General features: G+C 43.8%; 1 protein-coding gene across 5 annotated transcripts in view; it reads right to left on the bottom strand.

Moving 5' to 3' along the window:
• Window positions 1–292: 292 nt before the first annotated feature.
• ZNF185 (zinc finger protein 185 with LIM domain) overlaps window positions 293–16,885 on the bottom strand; it is a 44,685-nt gene continuing 28,092 nt past the window's right edge. Inside the window, exons 16-33 of one of the 5 annotated variants that reach the window (XM_052673671.1) lie at window positions 16,251–16,295; window positions 15,736–15,885; window positions 14,928–15,011; window positions 14,355–14,453; window positions 12,761–12,859; window positions 12,025–12,132; window positions 11,315–11,410; window positions 9,473–9,553; window positions 9,151–9,252; window positions 8,577–8,735; window positions 7,190–7,306; window positions 6,836–6,931; window positions 5,525–5,626; window positions 4,061–4,129; window positions 2,548–2,628; window positions 2,090–2,192; window positions 1,477–1,575; window positions 293–761 (exon numbers count right to left, since the gene is read on the bottom strand). In XM_052673671.1, coding sequence (XP_052529631.1) covers window positions 1,477–1,575; window positions 2,090–2,192; window positions 2,548–2,628; window positions 4,061–4,129; window positions 5,525–5,626; window positions 6,836–6,931; window positions 7,190–7,306; window positions 8,577–8,735; window positions 9,151–9,252; window positions 9,473–9,553; window positions 11,315–11,410; window positions 12,025–12,132; window positions 12,761–12,859; window positions 14,355–14,453; window positions 14,928–15,011; window positions 15,736–15,885; window positions 16,251–16,295 — 1,690 coding nt within the window. In that variant the 3' untranslated portion in view covers window positions 293–761. The remainder of the gene's footprint in view (window positions 762–1,476; window positions 1,576–2,089; window positions 2,193–2,547; window positions 2,629–4,060; window positions 4,130–5,524; window positions 5,627–6,835; window positions 6,932–7,189; window positions 7,307–8,576; window positions 8,736–9,150; window positions 9,253–9,472; window positions 9,554–11,314; window positions 11,411–12,024; window positions 12,133–12,760; window positions 12,860–14,354; window positions 14,454–14,927; window positions 15,012–15,735; window positions 15,886–16,250; window positions 16,296–16,885) is intronic. The other 4 variants (XM_052673672.1, XM_052673674.1, XM_052673673.1 and 1 more) reach the window with 4 other exon arrangements.

Here is a 16,885-nt window from a genome sequence, read left to right as displayed (position 1 = left end):
TTCTCTGGCACGTGTCGTATGGCCACTGGACACCTACCATCAGAGGCCGAGTGATCACTCTTTCACTTGGTAGTTTATCTTCCCCAACAGACAGCAGACACACTAACTGCTGGAGGAATTCACTAGGGAGTAGGAAGAGAAGGGAAATTAAAGCTGACACACTAAAAAGTGAATGGAGTGGGTCTGCGAGTGCTCCTGAAAGGCCGTGGAAAGCATGCTGAAATCAGGCAGAAGCTTTTTCGAGGCAAAATTTGGGGGGTGAAAGAAGCAGAAATAGGCTTTGCTACCAAATGTGGTGTTTAACACTTCTTATAGCTGCTTGCTTTGTGCCAGCTGACACGCACTAAGCTGCAACCTGATTGCAGAAATGAAAAAAAAAATAATCAGAAAAGGTTTCTCGCAATTAAATTAAATAGACTTAAGGAGCTCTGCCTGGTTTCCAGCACAGGAGCTATCTGGAATCTTAATGAAGTTAAAGACAGGTAGAGGGGCTCAGCACCTCTGGAAAATCAGCCCACCTATCTTTTATAGATGACACTGCCTTATCTTGTTAACATTGGCACTTGTCTTGCATGCAGCTGACAGCATAAGCTAGCAGATGTTAAACTCATTCATTGTGATGAGGCAGTGAGAGGGAAAATAATTTGCAGAAAAGGGAAGCAGGAATTCTGCTATCTTAGCCAGTCAGGAAACAGTAGATATATTCAGATATGTGCTGCTGAGGACTTTCCACTGGCTGCTTTCTCCAGCTTTGCAAAACCCTGCAAGCAAATAAAGAGAAGGTGAACAGAGGAGCTGAGCAGCACACAAAACACGGCATTACAAAGGTCAGTGGAGCAGATGAACATGCAGGAAGGGGATGAAGAAGACGACTAGCTAGTCACATTGCATTAAGAGATCAACAAAGCAGCCATGTACATGGTGAGGCAGGTGCCTCGTTCCTTCCTTCCTCCATCACAAGGCAGAGGAAGGAAAGGAGGCATCTCATCATAATTTCAGTGCACTGGCAGTTTCCAATTGCCATCGTGTCGATACAAACCTCATCCAGACTATCAAATAAAACAAAAAGCTACCTAGTCTAATTCCTTGTTACTTTCTCAACAGAATGTACAGCTCTTTATTTTCCAAGTGCTTTAAATAAAGCAGGTTAGACCATGACAGGAGAGAGAACTGTACCCTCAGAGTGGACTCTCCACCTCTGAGGGATATTTGTCTCTCAAATCAGCCAGTCTTCTGCTTGCTTCTGGGAGTGGGGCTATAACAGTCTGTCTGTCACACTGCAACCCCAGGCTCTGACCCCTGGTGCCAGCTGGAACACATTTCTAGCTACTTTTGTAACAAGGCTCACAACTTCCCACTATAAAAACCCCACTGAAAAATTCAGTGATTTTGAGGATTAAATGCTCTTCACTCAGTAAACACTGCATGAGCTCTCTCATCCAGTCCTGTGTGCTGACACCATACAGGAGGACTCACCTAGAAGAGTTTCTCGTAGCACTTGTCACAGTGGACAATATCCCGGTGGATGAATATTTTATCCAGAAGATCTCCCATTGCTTTGTGGCAAATTCCACACTGCCAAAGAGACAACAGGATGGTTGAACAGTAACCAATGCACCACGTGCTGACGTTAGTATGATGGGGACAGATAAATGAACAGTCTCTGTTCCATTTTTGGAAGGATGAAGATGCCAAAGCAGTGACTTTTGAGACTAAACATCCTTCTAACAGACAACTGGCACTGCAGGCTTCCTTCATTCACACCCACCACTTCCACAGGCTCTACAGTTTGAGAGATTCAGCCAGCCCACACTGGGGAGAAAAGACCACAAAGCAGTAAGTCTAACACAGGGATGTGAGGGAAGGGGGTGCTGCTATCTACTAGATGACAACTTATATGCATTTACGTGAAATGAAAATCTGAGGACACAACCAACATTTGTGTCTGCATCATTTTTTGCTCCAATGTGGATGCAAGCATTTAGCATAGCCTATATAAGTCGAACAAAGCTTCAGAATTTGCACCACCTCCCACCACTCTGTTTCACTGCAGCACAGAGAAGACCATCAACACTAAAGTTTTCTTTACCCTGAAGCAGTATTCATGGCAGTAGATGTTAAGGTGCTCTATTATGATCTTAGGGCAGTCTCGGATCTCACGGCTGCAGTAAGTACAAACAGGTTCACTGGACCTTTGAAAGAACAGAAAAGTAAATTCCTGCACCATGGTGCCTCTGTAACACAAATAGTTTCTTGTCTCATCGCTGGTAAAGAGGTTTCTTAACACCAGCACTGCTCCACTCCAGATTCCTGCTTCTACATGTATTTGACAGTCCCAAGTGACAATATGGAAACATGATAACCCAGGGATGCAGAGATGAGAACAGCAGGGCAGTACAGAGCTTTAAGTCAGTGTCACTGTGTTTTCTGAAGATCACTTAAATTTCATGCTATGATTTCACCAAATGCATACCAGTACTGTAAAAGTCTTAGTCATTTCTTTTCAGCAGTGTACCAAAACCCCTACACAGCCCCAAACTCCCCTACCTCTGCAGGGGAGCACTGGACACGTAGCTGTGGTGGCTGTAGGTTCCTCTCTCCAAATCGGTCAAATCCACAAGGCTGCCACTAGAGACAGAAGAAAATGTCAGCACTTGACAATTATACATGGGAGGAACACTGCAGATGGAATCATTAATGATTTATCTTAAAATTCTAACTGCAGTGTCCCAGCTGCCTGCTCCTTGGAGAAAAGGATGGTCCTTCCAAGGTGAAACTGTAAGCAGCAGTACCTCCATCGTTGCACTCCACACTCTGTGAAGGGTGGCTATATCCTGCCCCTAGTTCCATATCACAGCCACGGGTGGGCCAGACCCACAATGCTGCTCTCAGAGGTCCAAATAGATTTGCATAGAACAGGTGCCTCCAAAGATAGGCCAAAGGGGCAGAAAATAAAATATCTGGGGGCCACTGCATGTCAGAGCTCTGAGAAATGTGTCTGGCTGCTGCTGTCAACACAGAGAGGCAGGATGTGGGCAGCATGGCTGGGAAACTGGGGAAGTACCGAGAAATGGGGCCCCTATGAACCTAAGGCTAAGGGAAGTGGCACAAGCATGGAGAAGAGGGATAGATCCCTCCTCCATTCTGCTTCCAGCCACATGCTGCCACCCACTTACTCCTTGCTAGCCAGGGAAAGGCAAGAAACACATCCTTGCTCTCACCTCGCTGAGTGTTGGCTCTCTGTCCCCAGTTCGCCTGAGGTTTTTAGATGGTGCAGCAACATGCTTATCTTTGGCTGCTGAGATCTGCTTTTGCAGATCTACAGGAAAGGCTAGAGATTTATGGAGTCTGTAATCAGCTCCCACAGCAATGCCAACACAGCACTGGGGAGGATAAATGACAGCAGGGAGGCAGTGAATGTGGCATTAACTGGCTGCCACGTCAGTGTAAGCAGGGCACATCCAGAACCAAATTCTGCTCTCAGTCATATGGGTGTCAATCTGCAACTTATTTACCTGTGAGCAGAACAAAGGAATGAAGATTTTAGCCTCAGAGTGGCATCTTCTCATAAGACTCTTTGAGTGAGATCCCACAAACCCCACATTTCCTCACCAATTCCAGACTTTTTGTTTCTGTGCATCAATGTGCAATGAAGCCTGACAGTGCCAAATGTGCAGCCTTAGGAACTGCAGTGAAGTGTTTTTACTGTCATCTCTCACAGGCTGACCTCACCTAGCACGGGAGTTTAACCCCTCCACAAGGACTTACAGGACACAGGTCCTCCTGTCACTGCAATGGGACAAGGCAGCACACTTCAGCATTGTAGTGAGATCTCTCTGGGTCTCCAAAGCAGTATTGCTGTCTTAGTAAAACTCTTTGCCCACCCAATGTAATAATCCCTCCAGGGCTAATTAGCTCAGGCACAGTGCCATGCTGACACAGTGCTAATGGTTCCAGCTCGGGAGCTCGCCTGGTGCGTGTTAGCTGGCAAAGTCATATGCTGTTTGTTTTGCACTTGTATATAGACACATGACTGACTGTCTCTGGACACTCCTCATACCTGCCATAGCGAGGGGAGGCTGATAGCTCACTGCTGTTCACGTACTCCTTCACAAAGAGGACCCCTTTTCTAGGAATAGATGGAAGCAGAATGAGATGCATTTGCATTATAAAAGGCTGAAACTAATGAGAGACAGAGCAAGGGACCACATGTGTGCACATGGACACGTACTGTGTGCATGAAAAAGGAGTGAGATGCTGTTGTTCTCCAACAAATACTGAATATCAAGCATTCTTGCTAAATAACAGCTAATATGCCCTCTAATTAACCCACCAAAACAAATCAATTTAATTAGAAAGAAAGGGATGGGTAATATAACACTTTCATCCAGTTATCCCCTGTTTTGCAGGGATAAGTCCCTTTCAAATCGTGTCAGGATTATGTACACAATAAGCATTTAGACAGTCTGTGGTTCTGTCCTTTAACATTAAAACCCTACTGGCACAGCAATACCTACACTGACCGTCATATTCCTGTCACAAGAATATCTCTGGCTCACTCATGCATTATAAATTGCTACCGGTCTGTGGGATGTTTTTTCTTACAGAGCTGACCTTTCTTGCATATCCCTCCCTCTTTAAAATTCTGATTTCAAAATGACATGCCCCCATCTGTCTGTCTGTCTAGAGCTCTGTCACAGTTTGAGGGGAGACACCGTGCCCATCGGCTCTCTTCCCAGAGCCATGAAATGAACTAATCATGCTATTTCTCCATGGTTCATTTTCATCGCTGCCTTTAAGCTATGATTAATCCTCTCTTCTTATATGAGAAAACTAAACCGTGTCATAGATACAGAAAGAAAAGCTTTACAGCTTTTCTTGTTTTTGCACTCGGACATTTTCCGTGTGTATACGCGTTTCCGCTACTTAGACAGGCGTTGTGATAAGCAGGCTGTGGCAAGGCCAGGAGGACCCAAATGTTGCCTATCAAAGCCTATGCTTTGCCACTATTTTGAAACCCTCTCCCTAAATGGAGTTGAACTGTGCAGTAGTTTCCATCTATGAGATGGAGCACATGGAAACTACAAACCCCAGGATACTGATCTATCTTCGGTAAAAGAAGACAGATCCTGTTCAAAGCTCAGTAGGATCTGACACACTTGGCTCATTATTGACAAGGCAAAGAGTCTTCCTCTACTTCTTAATAAGTACATGGCATGAGGAGCTCTATCACGTCCCTCCAGCTACACTGTGTTTCAGAGGACTCATGATTTTGCCAAAGGTACAACTAATACTAGGAGCTACATTCTAGTGTCCAAAAAAGGCTGCCTGGAGAAATACACGCAGCTCCTCTTTTTCTTTTGGGTGGGTCTGGCCACCAGTGTCTGTATTCCTCACTAGAAGAGGCTGAGAAATGTCCCATGGCCCAAAGGGCAAACAGCAGCTTGGCTTATGTTCACCAAACAGGATGGCTGCATGTAAGAACTGTGTTACTGAAGGATCTTGACCACCCATTGCTCTTTACCCGGCAGTGCTGGAATCAGGCTGGTAGCCAGAGGCTGCTGGGCTGTTGTATGGTAAGGTGGCAATTGGAGTGCAGATCCTCTCAGTTGAACTCGAAAGAAGCCTGGCAAGAGAGAGAAAAGTCTGTGGGCACTGGAAACACAAGCCATAACATGATCCAAGCCGGCAGCCAAGAAAAGACCTACCGCTGCTGTTAGGGAGGTAATTTGGGAAGGTGCAATGTTAAATCTCTTAACCACCCAGATTCATTTATCTTTACTGCAGATCAAAGAGGATCCTTCCTCTTTGTATACTTTGCCACATATCAGCAATAAATGGCAGCAATATATTGGCAGAAGTGATTTGGAAAAGTCACACTTATGGGGCCATGGGAGAAAAGATCAAAAGATCTTTGGATGAGCACGGACCAGAACGCAGCCTGAATGGAAGCAATTAGAGAATGAGATTGCATACAGCATATTGCAGGAGAGCAGGAGCAGGGGCATATTAGAGAAGGTAGCCTGAATGGAAGCAACTGTAGAATGAAACTGCATTTGGCATATTGCAGGAGAGGAGAAGGGAGCACATTGGCCAAGGTCCAATTTAACAAGTTCCCAGTTTAATCACTTCCAAAGCTATAGCAGAGAAAAGGTGGCAAATCAATGGCTACTAAAGCATCATCAGAAAACAGCTCTGCCTACCCACTCAGCAATGAGAGCTGTTAATTCTGCCTTCAAGGGATAAAGTGGTCTTGCCTAGAGCAGACCTGAGCTAAAGGATCTCATGCCTCCTGCTTACACCCAGAACACACTTTCCCTTCATAGATCCAACGCTGAGACCTACACTGGTGCCTCCACGTAGTGTCAGGCTGCACACAGATGGACTGTCACTGCCATGAAGGACTACTGACAGCTCAGAGTACCAGTATTCCACTGGTATTCCAGTATTCCAACAGCCTTGTTCTGTGACCAATTCAGTCATGTAATCACTGGCTTTCTGGAGGTAGTTTTCTTCTTTCTCAACATTTCTCTTTTTTTTTTTTTTTTTGGTCACCTCTACCAAGGCTGATTTCTGGCCAAAGGAGTGTAGCCAGGAACCAGCCATTCAATCTCCTTTCATTCTGTCCTAGAACCTTCATAGAGACCAGATAAGTATATAACATAGACCCTGTGCTAGGCATCTTTTGGCTAGAAATTACTTAAGGGAAGATTCTGTGACACAGTTACTCCCTGGAAACAATTCTTCTCTCTCTCAGCTTTGGCTTTAGTTCCTAGCTCCTGTTCCACAGCAGTTTCATGGAGTTCCATCATAACCATCAAAACTACCCATTTACCTGGTGCTGTTACAGTTTAAGCTGTCCATGTAGAATGGCACCCTGTGGCTTCTCGGGGAAATGGACATGGTGGTATCTCTGGGAAGGGAGTGGTGGCTACGAAAGGAAGTGATACAATCTCAAGCAATGAACTTGAGCACAGGAGCGACTCTTACAAGTGGCAAGAATCTTGGCTGAATGTCTCTGCTCAGCAATGAAATTACTCATACATCACAGCCATCCACGCAAACAGCAACTCACTGAGAGTGCTTAGACCCAGGGAATTAAGAAGAAATGGGTCAGGATGTTCCACATAGTGAATAAATCTAGCAGTGGAATGTTCTTTAGTCTATATCCCACCCTTTGACTCCTTACCTTATAGTAGTTATAAGGTTAAATTCACAGTGCCCCCTGGCACTACCACTGTCATATCTGCTGCTCCTAGGGCTGCTTCTCCCATCATAAACTCTCCCTTCATAATCCAAGATAGGTCTGGCAAGGAAGCACAAGGCTCTGATTACATTATACCAGGAACCACTGGAATCCCCACACTAACTAACTAATATTTTGTCTCAGCAGTTTCTCCCTTTGCTCTGCCTGCTTCACCCATGCTGGCTTTACAGCTGCAGCATGCATACAAAGCTCTGAGGCTAGAAAAACTGACTCCAAATCTAATGATAGAGAATAAAGCTGAAGCAGTTCATAAATGGATGTATTGTGAATATTCTTTCTTCTCCTAATGCTCTCCAAAACCACCATCTGCAATTGTGAACTGCTGACCAGCTGGCCCATCTGGCTATCAGACTTGCACATTTTCATTTCTCCAAGACAGAACTTATTATCAGAATGGCTTTAAACTGCAGGCAAAGCTTGGGCTCTTTCAGTGGCAAAAATGAGCTTATCACTTATGGTCATTCTTTTCCTACAAGTTCTCTGGGGTATAGATTATGTTTATACTGTGTATTAGCACTCTGATCCTGATTAAAGCTTCAGGCAACTGTATAGCTTAAACAATACTGAAAAACACTGAAAAATCAGTGCTGCATTAAAGAGAGAAAGAGAGCCAAGCTAAGCTTATCATGAGAAAAATCCTGCTCTGGGCAAGACACACAGTCTGTGATATAAAACTCCAGGGCAGGAAGGAAGGGACAGTTCACTACACTGCAGAAAGACATGTTAGCATCACAAACTGCCAGGGGGTGATGACAGGCTATGAAGTGCAACAAAGGTCTGTCTGTCCCAGTTGTTCTAGTCCTGGTCCACAAATGCCTCCAAATGCAAAGGACCTTTCTTACACCAACTCTCTGAAGAATGATGGAAGGTGAAAGGCCATTTCACATTCAGATCACACCAATTTATATGACAGTTCTAAAGCATACAGCTTGGCATGCACTTGTGTCATTGAGCATCATGAGAAATCAAAACCAGATCATTCTGGAGTCTTTACAGTTACAGAGGAAAAACAGATGTGGTCTCTAAACATCTGCCAGGTGTCCAGGCACTATGTAGGCAGTCTGAACACAACCTGCCAAGAGTGTTCCAGAGCACTTACTAGCCCAGGTCTTATCTCCAGCCCATCAGGTCTGAAAAAGAGCTTTGTTGCATATGCTGTGGGATGTGGCCATACTGTTGGTCTCTCTGAGAACAATATCTTGTTCTCACTTCTTGATGCAATAATCATACATTCTGAATCAGAGTTCCTGTCAAATATTTCTGTGCCAGCAGCTTTCACTGTCTCCACATCCCTGCCTGAAATCCTTACCTTCTGGTGCTGAATCCTTGGCTGTCTACGTAGGATGGTATCCTATGGCTGGGTGCTGACAGGTTGGTGTTGAAAGGCTGGCAGTCCATGTACAGTGGCATGGGATGCTGAGTCTCATATGCACCAAGAGCACTCTCTTTTGAGCTGAAGTTAGACCTGCTAAAGAATTAAGGCCAATTTGACCATAAAGCCAGTGGTTATTTGCTATAACCAGCTCACAAGTACTCAAACGCCTCTCTGCTGGCAATAAGGAAAGGCTCTTAAGGTTAGGAGAATGACAAAGCACTGCACTATTTCCCCTCCCCAAATGAGCTATGCATACAATGAATGGCTGCAAGGTTCAGCAGTGCTCTAAGCTAAATTGATACCCAAAATTAAAACTTAACAAACATATTTGGGTGAAATCCCAGACTTAATATTCCCTTCGTCTGTATCATTGGATTAGTGTACACAGGAGGAGGAATTTACATGGGTTTGGGACTTCAGCCAGGGCTGTATCACTTGTGATGGAAATGGAAGACGATGAGAATTTGAAAGTGGTTGATGGGCTCCCAAGGAGATTGTCCCACTGTACCTGGCTGCCACTGGGCTAGGCTCATTGTGTCTCCAGGCTCCTGGGCTCTCATGATGACTATCCGTGGTGGGAGGGGGTTGTTCTTCATAACCAGGACTGGTCCTGCTCAGGGGGGAAAAAAGCCTGTCAGCAGTTTAAACGCTTGAGCCTGTACCTGTCCACTGTGAATAAACAATATTAGATTACGTTGGTTTCCAAATTCTGCTCCCTCCATTTTCACTAGCCAAAAATAAGCATTTGTTATGCCTTCAAACAAGGAGTTAGAAGAACATAACATGTGCAAGGCAGCAGTGAAGACAGGCTTGATTTCCTAACTGCATACCTTTCCCAGCATGTGTTGGATTCGCTTCCACTTGGGGTCTCTGAAGCAGTGGTGCTGCTTTCTCTAGGAAGGGAGCTGGACCTGCCAAGACAGAAGACCACTATAGTTTGCAAAAGTGCCACTGAGCACTTTTGCTCAGTAGATGCAACCTCTGGTGAATCTCCTCCCTCTAGAAAAGTATACGGTTACTGCATGGAAAGATGTCAAATAATTCAAAGTTAGAATGGAAAGAAAAGGAGGGAAAATACACATTTCATCAGAAATAAGGCTGAAAGAAAAATGTAGTTTGTGATGAGCGTCAGTTATCTGTTTAGAGTTTCCAAATGTGACAGTTAATTCATACAGCCATGAGCATTATGGCTTATCCAGTACACCTGTGCTGAATTTCAGACTGCTAGAAGCATGAGCTGTCTCACTGGGATACAATCAGAAGCATATACAATATCTTTCCTGCATCCATTGCAGAACAACCCTGGATTTGCACATTTACATTGATCTAGGGAGATGTTTGTTCACTTTCTTTTACTACTTTTGTATATTTAGGCATGCTAATCCCTCTAGGAATATTGATACACTGCAGAAAGTTCTCAAACTAGCACAGATTCCTGCATCAAAACCGCAGTTAATTAGACTAAAATTAATTCTTAACTTGCTTTCAAAGATCCTATCTTGAAACATTACAGCTAATGAAAGAGGAGACAGCCTTTGTCCTGTGCTTGCTATTAGTTGAGGGCTTCCCTTCACCAGTATTAATTCCATCCCTGCAATTTCACCAAATGAATAAGCCAAAAAGGAAAAGAACAAATCTTTCAATTACCCAAGTGAAAGCAAACTCAATTTAATTTGATCATTTTATAACGAAGGTAGATATCTTAAATCCTTACTTCCAGCAAAAGATGCTCACTGAATTTTAGATTCCCACTCAGGTTGGGACATTCTGTTTAAGTACCTTAAGATTTTGTCCAGAACCTCAGAATAAAAATCTATTTACTGAGACTGTCAGCATGCACAGTCCCAGCTTGTGGCAAATGCAAAGCAGTTTGCTTTCACTTAACCCATAAGTGAGAGAGTTCATCTAAGTCACACTATTTTGCTTTTGCTGTAGGCTAAGGAAGTACAGAGAAAGGTATGATGGGTCAAGGTGACAGTGCAGTAATATGGACAGTCCTTTGACAAAATGTCCTGTACTTGCTTGAAACTAAACGTTTAATGAAAACAGCAGTGGTCAACAGAAAGAAGGAGGTAACTCCCAAGTCTTTCAGTGGCAGTCATAACAGCTCTCTTGGTGAGTCCAATCCAAACTCAATGCACCTGGAAGCACAAGGACTTGGTAAGCTTTAGGACTTATCTGTAGAAAGTCTACAGGCTGGGGAAGGCGTGGAGCAACGAAAGGATTACCTGAGCTTTTTCCACCCAGGCCAATTTGTTGAGGAGCACTTGAGAGAAAGTTCTCTTTTTCTCCGCAGCAGTCTAACTTGTGCTCACATCAGTGAGGACTGGGACCCTTCTGCCTCCCTGCCTGATGAAGAACTACAACTTGGAGTATCTGTGAAACACCCACAATAGCTCCATTTGCTGGAAGGATCCAGCAGGACAGAAAGACACCAGCATCATTGCTCTCTCCTTGCTTTTTTTTCCTCCACCGGCCCTTCCTGAGCTTCCTCCTCACACTGTTGTCCCACCACTCACTGTGCACCTCCATGCACTCATGAAGAAAGTTCAGATTGGTGACTCTTGACCTCAAATGCAGCATTCTCAATCCCTCCTCCAAAACTACCTGCAGTAAATAAATTCTCCACATTCTTCATCAGAAAAATAAATAAAATTTATCATTTCTCTTGCCTTCTTGAAGCAAATTCTTCAGTCTGCACATAAGATGATACTCCTGTATTATTGTCTACGCCACCACTTGTGCTGTCCTTGGAGTATGACATGGACCTGGGGGAGAAGAGCAGTCTGGTTTACAGGTTGATTTGGAGATAAATTGTTCACTGAAAAACACACACGAGGGAGCAAAATTCTACCAAGAGCCTTAACATTTCATATTTACAAAATACAGATGAAAGTAATCAGTCCACAAAGTCTTTCATTTTGGCCATTTATCTATGTACTGTTTTGCATGAGGAAAGTTGAAAACACTGTGGCTGCCCCTATCAGCCCTGCAGAGCCACAGGTAAATAGGAAGAAAAATGGTGCCAAGGTGACCAGAGTACAGCCTGAGATCTGATACTGCCTTGATAAGTTTGGAAATGAGCCCCAGCACTACCACAGAGATAGTTCATCGGCCTGTGTCTCCAGAAGAAGTCTCTGCTTCTAAATTAAAGGTCTAGGTAGCAGGTCCTGGCAGTCCAGCTGGACAGTGTGTGATGCCTCTTGCTAATCAGGATGTTTTCTCCCAGGTTTTCATATAAAACCACAGCAGAGATGCATCAGGAACACTAAGGGAGTCTGAAATAAGATTTTTATCAAGATGTGGAAGAGGGAGAAGACACAAAAGGAGCTAAGTGTAACTCTACAGGAAAAGGAGGGATGGATGGTGAGTAATTCCTTACATTGCCATACTCAGGTCATGGTCAGCATGTTCGTTTGACCTGGCAGGCTCTGGGTGGACATCAGGAGGTTCTTGTCCCTTCTCAGCATGGTGGTTGGAGTCAGAAAACCTAAAATAAAAAGCTGTGCTTTAAACAGAAGAGAGGAAACAGGCTTGAGGTGGATAGACATCCATTTTCTAGACAGGAGGCATAAGGCATGGAGCAGGAGACATTTGGCCAACACGATTCCCTGCCCTGAGGTCAAATCTGGTGGAAATCATGCATACAAATCCCATTCTAACATACAGGAGCACAGCTAGAGGCCTTTCAGCTCAGGCTGTCACAGAAGAAAAACATTAGGTACAGGAGAAAGCACTTGGGTCAGAATTTTTGACAGACTGATGAATTCTTCTAACACCCTGACACCCTCATGCATGATTTTGCAGCATAGGACTTGCTGATACTTATGGGCAGCAAAAGCTACTGCCTGCCACTGTAGTACCAAAGTTGTCATGTCCATGGACTGATGACACATGCTGTCAGTGCAGGAATAACTCTTGGGCCTTACACACAACGTTCATTGGCTTTTCCCAACAACATAGGTGGAACTGCCTGCTGTAATGGGACTTTATGAAGTCCCAACTCCGGGGTTCAAGGCACAGGAGAAGTTCTGTGGTCTCAGCTACACTGAGAACAGTGTAAGACAAAGAACTGTGATGTGAACAGACACTTTAGGTTAGTTTCAAAAATCACTTACCCTCCTTGGACCACCTCTAGTTTATGGTCTTGTGAGACCAGTGTGCTCTCATGTTCCCTGTTTCTAGGGGTGTTCCCCTCTGTGAAATCTTGGAAGGACCTGACAAAGGAAAAGAAAACCCCATTTGTGGCTGTCAGACAGAGACATCTACTTTAAAAAGATCACAAGGCTCTGGTGGAGGCTAAGCTGTCACAAGTACAATGAAGCACTGCCTTCAGCAAGCTTAACTACTTGGAATTCAACAGATGGGTCAAGCAGCAACATTTTCCTAGCCTGAAATTAGCTCTTTAAAATATCAGTCCAATTTGTGCTACATCTAGACAAACATGCTGATCCTCAGCATGAAAGTAGACCTATGGGGTATCAGATTATCTATGGTGATTGTATCACGTCAAGGCTGTGAATGTCAGGGCAAGCATTACATCTGATGTGCTAACAATAGCTGAGGCTGAATTTGAGATGTTTCTTTCTGTCCAATATTCTGAAAGTTTCCTTGTAGCCAGATCCACTCATTTAGAGTACCTAATGATATCACTCAACACATCTTCATCTCCCCTTGCCTTTCTAGCTCAAACTTCCTTTTCTCAAGATCCATTGAGAGCTTGCATTGGAATCTTTGGAGTATAGCTGTTGCTGTCCCTCAGAAAGGAGTTGAACCCACTGGAGAAACCTGACCTCAGTCATGCCACCAAGAGAGTATTGGACAGAGGAGAAATGTGGTGTGCTCCTAGTTCTGCTGCTAATTTAGAATGCAATTGAGCCATCCATATAGCTGGCATCTGAAACAAGCATTCAACAGAAGTATCTGAGAGGGGTGAAATAAAAGTATTAAGCATTTCCAGAAGAACTTCTTTCTACCCAGTGGCAACAGAGGTAGTCTGAAGAACTGCTGCCAAGATAAACCTCTTTTTCCCCTCGGCAGACTCCTGAAAAGGAGTCAAGTGGCTTCTTCCTCACTGCCAGTACTTTGGCAGAACACTTTTCAACTCATTGATTTTCCATTTCCTTGTTTAGTGGGATAAGAACCCCTCTAGAGGAGAGCTGTGGCTGATGCACTAGGGTTTTATGACATACAATGCTGTCACAGTGACAATGATAATGGTTCTTCATTTTTTTCCTATGAGTTTTGAGACCTTCACTATCTTTGCACCAAACCCAGAAGGACTCAAAACCTGAACAAGTCCATGAAAATGGACTCCCAGGAGTCCACTGTAGCCTGCTCTAAGGTGGTCATCCAACCACCTTAGCTCACATCAGGCTTTGCACCCTGGGCTTCCCAGAGCAGAAAGCAAGGGAGAAGTGTGTGATGCATACTCACATCTTACACTAGGTGTGGGTCAGAACATGGCAGACATCCTGCTGGGAAGAACTTGGGAAGTGTTGAATGCATTTGCAGTGTGATTTGAGTCTACGTATGACATTTATTACTACAATGGATATTAGATATAGGAACAATTTGTCATTTCTTGGACAAACAGCCCATGTTATGCTGTTGTTTTTGTGCTTCTTATTTCTTTTGGAATCAACACCTCTAAGGTTTCCAACAGTGAAAAAAACCATTAGCAAACAGGGGCTTAGCACCCCAGGTCCTTACGTCGCTTCGTTCCAGTCAGGCTTGCTGTATGCTGGCACTGTGGGGTTCATGAATCTGCTCTCTTGGGTGCTGCTTTTCTCCTCATAGTTCAGGACAGATCTGGCAAGTAAAGAAAAGCCCATTATTTCTTTAACAACTGGCATATAAATAATCACACTAGTGAGTACAATCTACTCACAAGGCAATGCTCCTGCCAACCTGTATCATCCACTGTCCTGCACCAGGGTCTGTCTCTAGGGATCATAATTAGCTGCATTTCAGCATACTCCTCCTATTTCACCTGCCTCTCAGCTCCCTTGCTGCCACTTCAGCATCACTTAGCAGTGCACCATTCTCAGCAAATGATAAGGCTGTGACTAAACTCCTCCAAGGATGCATCAAGAGGAGCAAAAAGCTGGAGTACTTGATTCATATCTCAGAAGATGGAAAACCTTTATTTCTATTATTATTATTATTATTATATTCTTATAATAATATTGAGGCAAGAGCTGCAAAAACAAGCCTCTTTCTATGCTTCTCTTCTCTTAATCCTCACTAATATTCAAACACTCACTAAATTTATCCCATTCTAACCTTTTAAAGGAATACTCTGTGTCCTCGAGGTGTGTAGGGGCGCCCTCAGTGGGAGGAGAAGGGACATTAGACTGCAAAACAGACCTGTCAAATAAAAAAAAAATAAATAAATCAACAGCTTGATGGCTTGCCAAAGTTAAAGTGCTTCAAGAGGCACACTATGAAATAACACCACACTTCATACAACAGCAGAAAACAGAAAGTAATTTTTCTCCAAAAACTGCTTTTCCTTCAGGTTGAAATGCTTTCACTGTCTCTAATAAAGAAGATCAGAAGCTGTAAGTAGAACTAACACAGTCACTCAGCCTCAATTCACACACACCCTGGCTGGATACATCAATTTTCTGGTCTGTCACAGGATCATGCACCTGGGACAAAGCACAACACACATGTCATTGGGGAAGATCCTTCTATGCTACTAGCAGCAGCTCTAGGTTTTGCATTTTACACCATCCTACAGGAAGCCTTGTGATCCTCTTCTCATGTGGCATGGAGGCTCATAATGAGGTTTCCCCATATCCTTCTCCAAACTAAACATTCCAAGCTCTCTCAACCTTTTATCAAAGGATAGGTGCTCCAACCTTTGTAAGAATAAGAGAGGAAAGCAGATTTTAGTGTATCCAGTGTGAACAGCAGCAAGTGTTTTTGAGATCAATGTTAAAAGCAATGATAATGCTGCCATATCTGCTCCTTAGCTGATTTGGTAGGAAAACATTGATGAAGAAAAGTGGCTCTCTTAGCTTTGTTGCACAATGTGGACTTGCAACTCTACTGTGAACACATTATTTATTCTTCCCCTGAAACATACCTGCTGCTAGCAGCAGCACTGTGAGTTCCAGCATCAGGCTCTGACCTTGCAGGTTCAGGCTTTGCATCATCTGTGTAGGGAGAAGCCTCATACTGTTGGTGCAGCTTGTCTACAGCATCTGCAGATCTGTCCCTATAACCAGAGTCAGACCTGGTAAGAAAGGGAGATTCATGGGTCACAGACTGAAGCTTAGCTGGAGAATGGAGTGAAAACAGTGAAAACAAACATGAGATTTGCTAGTCTCAAACAATTTCCTTCCTACTTCCTTCTTAGCTCCCTAACTTTCTTGCAGCAGATCCAAAGGGCAGAGACCATCCAGTCATCTCAGGGTAGTGCAAGGAAAGAAGCTGAAAGATCACAGAGAAGCTGGTGGATCAGGTCCATTTCCTTTTTAAAGTGCATACAAGTGCCTAGAACACATTTTTCAGGGTAGTATTACAACAGGAAAAGATCATTTCTACTTAAAATCAAGAAAAATATGTGCATTTTACACTGCTAGTATTCTTTAGACTTACTTTGGTTGGTAAAAATCATTGTTGGCTTCTGTGTGTTCAGAACAACTGAAAAGGAGAGAAAACAGCTTTAGAAAGCATCCTTGTTTTGATTTGGGTAACAATCTGCAATTACTTTCTTATTCTTTTTCTTAAAAAAGGAGAGAATAAAATCCCTAAGACAGAGATAGTTCTAAGTGTATTTTTACAGGAAAAATGGCCAGAAACTTTGGGGAAATTCACTGTGCAAGCAGCAGTTAGTAACTCTGAAAATTGTCAACATGACAGATGTTAGTGGTACAGAATCAACTAGAAATTCAAGCCAGGACTCTTCCAAAATCAGTGGGATGTCCTGCAGGCCACAGCTGCAACACAGGCACTTCCATTTTCACACACAGAAGGGAAGGAACAGCCCTTATGTCCTCTGTCCTGCCTCAAGGGAGCCGACAAAATAGAGAACTACAGGTGTCTGATCCTAAATCGTGTGTTTCTGTTTTCTTGTTTCGTGGCTGTGGGCAGTGATAAAGCAGATGGCTGAAGCAGATTACTGAACTTCTCTTCTGAATGGTGATAGCAGCTTTCCCCCTTCAATTCCACTTTCTCAGGCTGGACAGTAACACAGCTCTTTGCATTTCCAACCTTTTTAATTTGAGAATCTA

The sequence above is a fragment of the Tympanuchus pallidicinctus genome, unplaced genomic scaffold, assembly GCF_026119805.1.
Source record: "Tympanuchus pallidicinctus isolate F22 unplaced genomic scaffold, pur_lepc_1.0 scaffold13, whole genome shotgun sequence".
Taxonomy (NCBI): domain Eukaryota; kingdom Metazoa; phylum Chordata; class Aves; order Galliformes; family Phasianidae; genus Tympanuchus; species Tympanuchus pallidicinctus.
This window is presented reverse-complemented; position numbering and strand designations above follow the sequence as displayed.